We start from the raw sequence: 9,971 nt of genomic DNA, 5'->3' as shown, positions 1-9,971 counted from the left end.
CAAACAGCAGCAACTTGTAATGCATGCAATCTGAAGCTGCTCCTGGGGAAAAGAAAACATGTAGGATTTAAGGAGAGCGTCAGCCTACGAGCTTCTTCGTGCACCTGAGTCATGTTGTTGAGCTAACGCAGCAGCTCTCTGCAGACACGTGTTTGCAAGAAGACCGGATCAGTTCGATAAAAAACAGCAGAATTAGACGGAGAAGGAGGATTCCCAAAGGACGCTTGTTTCTTGTGCAGACTTGATTACACTTCGCCTGTGTGACGAAGGAAACACATCTCTAGCTTCTTGTATACGCGCTGAGCTGATGTTTGCTAACAGACATGTGATCGTTCTGCTGACATGCCAGCCAAGCGAGTGAACAGATTTCTCTGCAAAATGTCCTCTCAAGGCTTTTATATATCAAACGAATAACTTCCACACCTGCTCAACTTTAATGCTCTGCTACGCGTGTTGCAAGGGTTAGCTACTGAAACTTTTTTAGGAGCCCTTAGCGTCTCATTTCGGCTCACATGGCCCTCTTCAGCAGCAGGCCTTAAACTAATTGTAAATTAATTTGAAGTATTTAAAGAAGCTCAGAGGACTTTCACTCAGCAGAGCAGAGGCCTGTTGTCATGAAGCTTCATGTAAACTGACTCAGAATGATCCTAATAATCAGTGAGTATGTTCTTCTTCTTCTTGACTCAAACAGCTTTTATACACAAGGGGGAGGAGCCATGTAAACACAGCTCTGACAACAAACACAGCCAGCAGGACTCCAGCTTCTCCCTCACTGCAGACAGTCAGGACTCACACATTTACACAGAGAGAGAGAGTGGAGTTAGGATTTATTAATGTGGAACATGTCGATCATTCTCCCTTTAAGTTTTAATGTTTGCAGTATAAAATAACATTTTCTCTCTCGGATGTTTCGTTAGGATGTCTTTATGAAATTTCAGTATAAAAACTTTGTACTGTTTTAAACTTTTGGACAAAACTTGAAAACCCATAAAACAAAAAGGCATGAGAGAATAATTAGTCCAGCAGGAATTATGTTGGCAAAGTTTTTAATTGTGCGTCAGATGTGAAGAACGTTCGTGCAGTCTGACACACAAATCACCAGTTTGCCAACGTAATTTTACAAATGACAGATTTGGGGAAATTAAAAGACCCAACAACAATTTTTCATCAACTGTTGACTTCCCAGCCCTCTTTATTCCTCATGATGATTGTGTTAGCCTGATGTGTAACAGACTGACCGGAATAAGGAGGAAACAAATCCAAACCAAAACTGCAGATTGATTTCATCCTCCATCAGGCCCCCCACTGTGACACCCGTGGATAGACTACAGGTCTTGGTTTTATGGTTTTATCTCCCAACACGTGACTGACCTGGAAACAAAAAGGGAATGTCTGTGAATAAAACTTGCAGCCGTCAAACTTTCGGCAGGATTTTCAACAAGTCGATGAAGATCTGTCAGCTGGGTAAATTACGACACCTCATCGTCACGTCCTTTCCACGCACGCTATTTCTCTGTTCCTTCCACAAACACACACACACACCTTCACACACACACCCTCCCCACCAGCTATCGCTTCTAAAGCTGTTCGCAGATTGCAGAGCACCGCGCACCTAGACATCATCCACAGCGCTCCCTCCCTCCCTTTCGCTTTCTCTCCCTCCATCCCCCCCCCACCCCACCAGCCCGACGAGCTTCAGCCTTCCTCCCCGCCTCATCAGAAGCTTTTAGCCGCTGTCTCCACCGGCTTGATGTCGCTTCTTCTCGACGGTGCAGCCCTGCCTCGCCGCCGGCAGGAGCGGCGGGGGTAACCGCGCTGCCGACCGCGCGTCTCGGCTGCAGCTGCGGCGGGAGCGGCGGCGGCAGGAGGGGAGCAGCAGCGGTGAGGAGGGGAGGGAGGCGCGTCTCTTCCGTCGTAGTCTCCCTCTCTTTTTTTTTCTTCTGGGTCGTCTGTTTTGTGGAGATGCTGTCGCCGGGCTGCCGGGGCCGCTGTCATACCGTCTGATAGAGATAGAGGCCGGCCAGAGGAGGAGGAGGAGGAGGGGGAGGAGGAGGGGGCGGCGGCAGTGGTGGTGGTGGTGGGGTGGGGTCGGGGTTGCCCTGCCCTGCCCTGGCCGGACTAGCTCTCCTCCAGCAGCATGAACCTCCACTCGGGCAGGGCGTCCGTGGCTATGCTGCGGATGATGGGCTGTGCTAACGGGCGCTCTGCTCGGCATCTCCTCCACAGTGACTGCGTGGTGGACGAGAAGACGGTGGTGCTCCAGAAGAAGGAGAATGAGGGCTTTGGATTCGTGCTGCGGGGAGCCAAAGGTAGGAGCATTTCTTACTTTTTTCTGCTTTTTGTGTCCTGTTTGTTTCTGTCTGCCTCTCACCCTCATTGACATCGAATTATTCAATTAACTTCTCTGCATCATGTGTGTGTGTGTTCCTGCAAAATGGTGCAATTTTGTGCGTTTTGACTCATCTCACACCATCTTAGATCTCGTGTGTGTGAGAATGCATGAAGTAAATGTTGAAGACGCCCACTATAAAAGCATGCACAAACATGCACATGTTTAAAAGACAACTTTATTGTGACCTCTGCGAGCACCACACACACACTTTGGTGGCATGTTGTTGTCATAGTTACAGCTGTCACCCTCCTGAACTTGCCCGCTTTTTGTAGTGATGTGTTTTTAAAGCACTTCCACTTCTGATGTAAACATGACATCATTGGGAAAATCAACGGGAATGCAGGAAAAAAAAAAAAAATCCAGAAAGAATCAGCTTTCACTTCGTGTTTGACGAGCACCTGCTCCGTAGCGCTCGCCATCATCCACCTCTTCCCTCCACATCATGAGCGGTTGTGATCTGACTGACCTATCCAGGCGGTTTGATGTTCCACCAGGCCGTGAGATTGCCTCTAAAAATAGCCAGTATGAGCTGCTGCGTCGGTTTCTATGACGATTCTCACCATGTCATAATCCACGTTGCATTCCACAACTGTGCCGTGCCGTGCTATTGGTCCACACCGTGGTTACTGTCGAGAGGTAAATTTAGTAAATTCATGTTTTTTTTAAGACGGAGAGAGACAAAAGAGGGGGAGGCAGGAGACGGAGAGAGGGACTGACATGGAGGGAGAGGAGAGAAAAACAAGAGGAATGTTCTAGTAGTCACTCTGACACACTCTGCTATCACCCCGGGGGAACTGACCCAGCATAGCTTATCCTGCACGGGGGTGAACACACACACACACACACACACGTGCACGAGCATGCAAACATGCACTGATGCTCGAGCTGTCACATAAGCTCACATCCTGTCTTTGCTCTCTGCGTTTCTCTCTCTCTTTTTTAACTCTCCATCCATCCCTCTCTCTCCCCCCTCGGTGTCACACGCAGGACGACACCTAAAGAAACACACTCATCACAATCGTGCAAATGCCCTCGTGAAACCCCGCGCACGAGCCCGCGCTCTCTGTCTTCCAGTAGGAGGATGATTTATAGGAAGTGTCACTTGTCACCACTGGTTTCTTCCCAACCACAATATTTTTTAACCTCCCCGAGAGCAAAGGGAGGGAGAGGGAGGGAGAGGGAGGGAGGGGGGGGGCGCTGGAACAGAGCAGGCTGGATGCTCAAACTGTTGGGGAAAAGTTAAGACGACTGCGACATTAAAAACATCACCAATAAAAATAATGTTTTGGCGTGCATGTGCGTACAATCATCTTCTTCATGCATGATGTGTTTGAAGATCGTTAACTGTGTTTGCTTCCACTGGGCCCTGCAGCGTAAACACACAGCGTGAGGCTCCATTGTTTTCAGCACTTTTCCTCTCTGAACCTCCGTACTGGCTCCTGACAGAACCTGGAACACTTCCTGGACTTACAAAGAGCTTTCAGGTCTCGTCACACCGAGCTCCTCTTCCTGTGCGTCCTGCACCTCGTGTCGCTCGGCGTTCTCTCGAGCGTCTCCGTGAGCGTGCAGTCACTACGGAGGCTCTCAGCTTCAGAGTGTTCTCGGGATTTCAATCTTTTAAAGGATCTGAAGTCAAGAAAGCTGCCACGTGTGAGCGTCGTGTCTACTTTAAGTCCTCCATCATAAGATTATCATGAAAGTGATTAAAGGGGTTTATTTGTGGAGAATCCGAGGAAACAAGATGAGCCCGATCGAGCTCGCTCTGTGATGTTTGACCGCAGGAAGAGAGAAACTTGAGACCACGGGGGTTTATAGGGGGGAGGGGAGGTCAGCCTGTGACTGAGCAGGACTCCGACACTGAGACTTGTTGTGACCTCGCTGAGATTTGAAGCCCACATGAAACTGTTGCATTCTTCACTGTTTACGTTTCCTCCTCCTAACCACGTCTGTCTGCTCTCCCCGTGCAGCGGATACGCCCATCGAGGAGTTCACTCCCACGCCCGCCTTCCCCGCGCTGCAGTACCTGGAGTCGGTGGACGAGGGAGGGGTGGCATGGCAGGCGGGACTCAGGACGGGGGACTTCCTCATCGAGGTAGGAGCCGCTCTGATCCAGTTCAGTTTTATTGGACCTGTGTGGCTGGCTGCAGAACCTGATCCAGCTCTGTCGAGGTCGACGGTCTTTAGAGGTCTTTGCTTTTGCTGTGATTTTAAAAAAAGCTCTCGTGGTTGTTCTGCTCGTCAGGACTGTTCAAAGTTCTTCTGTCTTTGGTCGTTGTTGGTGGAGTTTGGTTTCCTGGTTTTTTGCATCTTCTTGATCAATCTGAAGTCTGAACCATAAAATATGAGGAGCAGTCTGTAGCTCCGCCCCCTAGTGTTTAAAATGAGTACTGCAGTCTAAACTCTAATCATCACAGAGAGCTGTCTGGCTCCGCCCCCTCGTCTCACACAGGTCAGCATGTGGTGGACACTGTAGCTTCAGTGTTTAGCCAGCTCTGCATGGAGAGACACTGTAGCTTCAGTGTTTAGCCAGCTCTGCATGTGGTGGACACTGTAGCTTCAGTGTTTAGCCAGCTCTGCATGTGGTGGACACTGTAGCTTCAGTGTTTAGCCAGCTCTGCATGTGGTGGACACTGTAGCTTCAGTGTTTAGCCAGCTCTGCATGTAGAGACACTGTAGCTTCAGTGTTTAGCCAGCTCTGCATGTAGAGACACTGTAGCTTCAGTGTTTAGCCAGCTCTGCATGGAGAGACACTGTAGCTTCAGTGTTTAGCCAGCTCTGCATGTGGTGGACACTGTAGCTTCAGTGTTTAGCCAGCTCTGCATGGGTCTGTAAAGCTTTCTGCGTTCTAACCTCTCTCCATGTTTCATCTCCAACATTGATCCTAGTTTGAGCAGCTTTCTGCTGCTGGAGCTTATTAGAAACATGCAGAGGCTTTCTAGCTCGGGTACAATCACTTCTATCTGAAGCAGTTCCACTGCCCGCTTCCATCGCTGCAACACCTGTTCACCTGATAACTGCTCTCATATCTGGCAAACCCAGGGGCGTCCAAAACGGCCTTCAAAGCCCCGCCTACCTTCTCTGGTCCAATCAAATCCAGAGCATTCAGGAGCAGAATCTAAAGTTAGAAGGAGGACAATGTTTGACATTGTTGATGAGTCCATTTAAAGATTGGTTTGCATGCAGTTTACAATCACCGACTCCTGCTTCTTCTGATTGGCCGGCTGACTTGTTGACCCCTAAAACCCTGGTGAGCCCGCAGACTGCTGTCGAACACTGTGTGGTTGGATTAAAGAGTGGAAGAGGGAGCCTTCAGGTCTCTGCTGTGTTTGCCTTAAATGATCAGCAGCTCCATAAATCAGCATGATGGCTGTTTGTCAGGGCTGTAAAAATAATGAAGTGATGTGGTGTGTTCATCAGAAGCAGTGAACACAATAACAACCACATATAAAAACTACAGAGCAGCGTCTCCCTCTTTCTATTCAACCTGAGACACAAAGGAGTCTGGTTAGGGGGCATGTGTGACCCAGACCATGGTCCTCTGGTGGACTGCTTCCTCCAGGTGGGGAGTGAGTCCTCGTCTTAGATCCTGAAGTGAAGGATCTTAGTATCTCGGGGTCTTGTTGATTGGCTCCTGCTGTACGGGTCAGTCTTCAGTTCAGCCCCCCCCTGCTGGTCGTGACCTTGTGGTAGTGACGGTGAAAAAGGCATCTCGGATACAAAGTGGACAAAAAGACTTTTCTCTGGAGGAGCTCAGCTTTAGAGAGAGGGGGAGGAGCTTAGTGGAACTGGTTCTGATCAGGATCCTCCCACTGGGAGGAGAGCCCGGGGGTAGACCCAGATCTCACTGGAGGGATTCCAGATCCCGTCTGGTCTGGGAACGCCTCGGGTCCTCCAGGAGCAGGAGCTGGATCAGGCTTCTGCGAGGGGGGGGGGGGGCGACCTGACCTCGGATCAGAGGCAGAGACTACGTTCATTTTTGTCACTTACTGTTTGTATTAGCGCTGGAGAGAGGTGCATGATGGGAACATGAGTAATAACGGAGGCAGTTGTATCTGTCATCAGGAAATATAATTGCTGTTGTTTTTAGTTTGACTGATGAAATCAGGAGCTGAGCGCTTTATGTGATCAGCCTGTTAATTCTCTTGTTTCAGGTTATTAGAGTTGGTTTCAGCACCAGGAGCGGGTCCTTAATGAGACCTAATGATGCAGAACACAAACAGCATCAGGTTCAGTGTGAGCGAGGCGGGGAGCGGGGGGGGGCCTTGATGTTGGTGGGGGGTCTCGTCCCACCTACTTCTGTGCACCTCAGAGATTGTCTGTTAATCAAGTGTGGAAGTAAAATGTCACCGGCGTTCTTCTCCAAATGTTTGATGTTGTAGTTTTGCTGCCGACACGACGCTCCGTGTCTGATCGGGTAACAACGACCTCAAATACAAAACATGGTGTAAAAAGTGACGTAGTAGTGTCGGGTCGCACAGCGGCCTGTTGTCATGGAGACGGGGTGGACGTGTGCTTTTCTGCTGGGTAATAACGCAGGATGGACACGAGGGGTTAGAAATCAAAGATCGGCCACGCCCCCTCTATTTCAGCCCTGCTCACAACAGGCTGTTTCTGTGTGTGTAGCTTTAAATATGTAAATGAGCTGTGTCTGACCACGCCCCCTCTCTGGAAGGGCTCGGGTGTACTCGCTGCTTTCTGGCTCCATGTCCTATTGTTTACGGTGAGAAGGCAGACTCAGAGGGCAGAACAAACACCTAGCTGTGGGAGTGTCACCCACCTGGGGGAGGGGCTACTGCCCTTTGTGATGTCATGAAGGGGAGGGGCTACTGCCCTTTGTGATGTCATGAAGGGAACATCTCCAAACAGCCTGTTTGAGCAGGCAGAAGACGGAGAGGATGGGCTTTAAATATGTGACCTTTAGTTTCCAGTTGTGTGTTTGATGTTTGAGATGTTGAGGAATAAAATCAGCACAGACATTTTTTTGGCTTCCTCCGTCGTCTTGTTGTGTGAAAAGTTTTTTATCATCTCAGACTCCAGAAAGCTTTGATAGGGAGGATTTGTTTGTGGTGTGTGTTCAGCTAATGTGAGCCTCTCTAGGCTTCAGAGTTATTGTGCTTTGCTTTAGCGTTAGAGGGAAATGTCATGTGTCGAATGTGTTTGTGGGGATTTCAGCCTCTGATGTTCCCTCGCTTATTCAGAATCACATCACAGCTGCTGAGGAGTCGGCAGGAAAAGCACATTGTCTATTTTGAGCTCGAGCTTCTTCCTCTTCTTATGTGACTCCGTAACGAGCGTGCGTCTTTAGAGGAGCTCGGCGCCGGGGATGGCTTGATTTTGTCTTCCTGCTAAATGGAGCATCAAAGTGCACGAGTCCGCGCGGCTCCACATCAGCTCGCTCATTTGTCTCATATAAGATGTTGACCCTTCTAATCGTCTCCTCGCTCCGCCTCCAAACTTCAGATGAGAGACTTTCTAAATGTTGGACAGACTCGCAGCTGCACAGCCTCCAGCTCCCGCACCATCTGAAGCTCGTATTCTTTAATGAGAGCGAGCACAGTATCGCCGCACTTACACGCTCCCATCCTCCCCGGCTTTATTTGGACATTAAGCTCCGGTGCAGATCCAAATATTTATTGAGAGATCCATCAGGAGCCCTTCAGTAGTTTCAGGGATCACTGCTTGTTTTGATGATCCAACACAAGCTGCAGCACTGACCGTCCTCACGCCACAGCACGCTGCTGTAGGGTGGCGTGCTGAGGGTTCAGATGCTGCTGATGTTCGCCTGCAGCTCTGAGCCGGTCTGCGTCCTCAGCAGGGGCTTTTCTAGCTCTGCAGTTTTGACGTTGATGTTTGGACTCAGGGAGTGCCGTCGTGTTACTCTGACAGTGTCTGACACACGCCTCACGCAGAGAGAGAAAGATGTTTATTTAAAAACACAAATCTGCATGACGTCTCTCGCTTTAAAGCCGTCGAACTCCGCCGATAAAATCTGCCACTTAACTCCGCAGAAGGAGATCTGCAGTCTGTAAAGTGTCGGCTCAGTGAGTGTTTGTGCACCTGATGAAGCTCAGTGAGGACGGTCCTGGTTGGAGTTCAGGTCTTGGTGGGATACTGGATTCTGTAACGTTATCAGACACTCACAACACACCATGCTAAAGCACAACCCCCCCCCCCCCCCCCACACACACACACACACTAACTAAAGCCCCGTTTCCACACAGCAGTCCGGTACGGATCGGTACGGTTTGGTTCGATTTAGCCCGATCCCGTTTGTGTTTCCACAGCCACCCGTGCCCTATTTGGTCGGCAGCGTGTAAGCCGAATGACGATAGCCGCTGTGTAAATAGCGTCATATGATAGCAGCTAACCGCTAACCGCTAACAGCTAACTGCTAACAGCTAACAGCTAACAGCTAACCGCTAACTAAGAAATTCAACAAGGGAGAAAAACGCTCCACAAACCGAGCCGGACCGCTCGGTGGAAACAGGGTTTAACATGGTTACCTCTGTACGTAACATCACGCATGACTGTACCTGGTCATGGAGCGTGCTCAGTTTACAAGACAGGCGGGACAATAAGAGGGAACATGAGCGCTCCGTCCCTGAGTCTGAGTCGTGTTACAGATACAGACAGAACCATAACGAAGGCCGTCCACGCTGTGTCCCCGTGGTCGTTCATGACGGCAGCAAACAGGACTCGAGGGGTACGGGTCATGTGACTGCGTCCTGTCAGTGGACGTTCTTCAGTCAGACAAATTGGAGTGTGTTTGTGTTTTCAAACATCTGTTCTCGTGCACATCTGGCCCGCTTCCTCTCCGCTGTACATTAGCAGAACATATCCATTTGCATGCATGATTTAGAGCTCGGCTGAGCATCAATCTTTCATCGCCTCTCACAGCTCGCCGTGAGGACGCACGCATGCGTTCCGTGCGCTCGCACACAACAAGCACTCCAATCATTCTCCCAAATGTGCTGAAGTGGGTGCTTGTGCCCGTCAATAAGCTCCACGCTCCCGCCGTCTGAGCGTCGCATCGATGCAGCTCGTTGACTCTGACGAGTCGATGAGGAGCTTCCTGCCGCCGCGGCGTGACACCACGCTTTATTGATATTAAAAACTCACCTGAAGTCACGAAGCTCCATGTCGGGGGGGGGGGGGGTGTACTGATGAGACACTCATTCCTCTCATGATGATTGTGGATCTCTTCGTCCTCTTTGTCAGTAAAGTGTGCAGCAGCACAGCTCTCGTCTCTTCCCCGTGCTCTCAGCAGGACGCCGTTCTTCGCTGTGATGTGCTTTCCTCCTCGCCATCAGCGTCACCTCATTGACTCCGCCTTCATCGTCCACTTCACGTAACATGCTCATCCACACGGCAGAGATCTGTAAATGACTTTGAAAGCCCTCAGACGTTTGTTGAAACTGCCTCTGGTCACTTCCTGTCTGTGCCTCTGGTCACTTCCTGTCAGTGCCTCTGGTCACTTCCTGTCAGTGCCTCTGGTCACTTCCTGTCTGTTCCTCTGGTCACTTCCTGTCAGTGCCTCTGGTCACTTCCTGTCAGTTCCTCTGGTCACTTCCTGTCAGTG

The 9,971-nt window shown here is 50.2% G+C and overlaps 1 protein-coding gene across 1 annotated transcript; it reads left to right on the top strand.

The window, feature by feature from the left end:
* Positions 1 to 1,662: 1,662 nt before the first annotated feature.
* Positions 1,663 to 9,744, top strand: LOC306819509 (uncharacterized protein; the record flags this gene model as incomplete). The annotated part of the gene is made up of 3 exons (XM_079373320.1): positions 1,663 to 2,309; positions 4,360 to 4,578; positions 9,611 to 9,744. Exons 1-3 carry the CDS (start codon positions 2,138 to 2,140, stop codon positions 9,742 to 9,744), a joined length of 525 nt encoding a protein of 174 aa, XP_079229446.1. The 5' UTR covers positions 1,663 to 2,137.
* Between the last annotated feature and the right edge of the window lie 227 nt (positions 9,745 to 9,971).

This window comes from Symphodus melops (assembly GCF_947650265.1).
Source record: "Symphodus melops genome assembly, contig: scaffold_404, whole genome shotgun sequence".
Lineage (NCBI taxonomy): Eukaryota > Metazoa > Chordata > Actinopteri > Labriformes > Labridae > Symphodus > Symphodus melops.
Note: the sequence above shows the minus strand (reverse complement) of the source record. Positions and strands in the feature narration are given on the sequence as shown.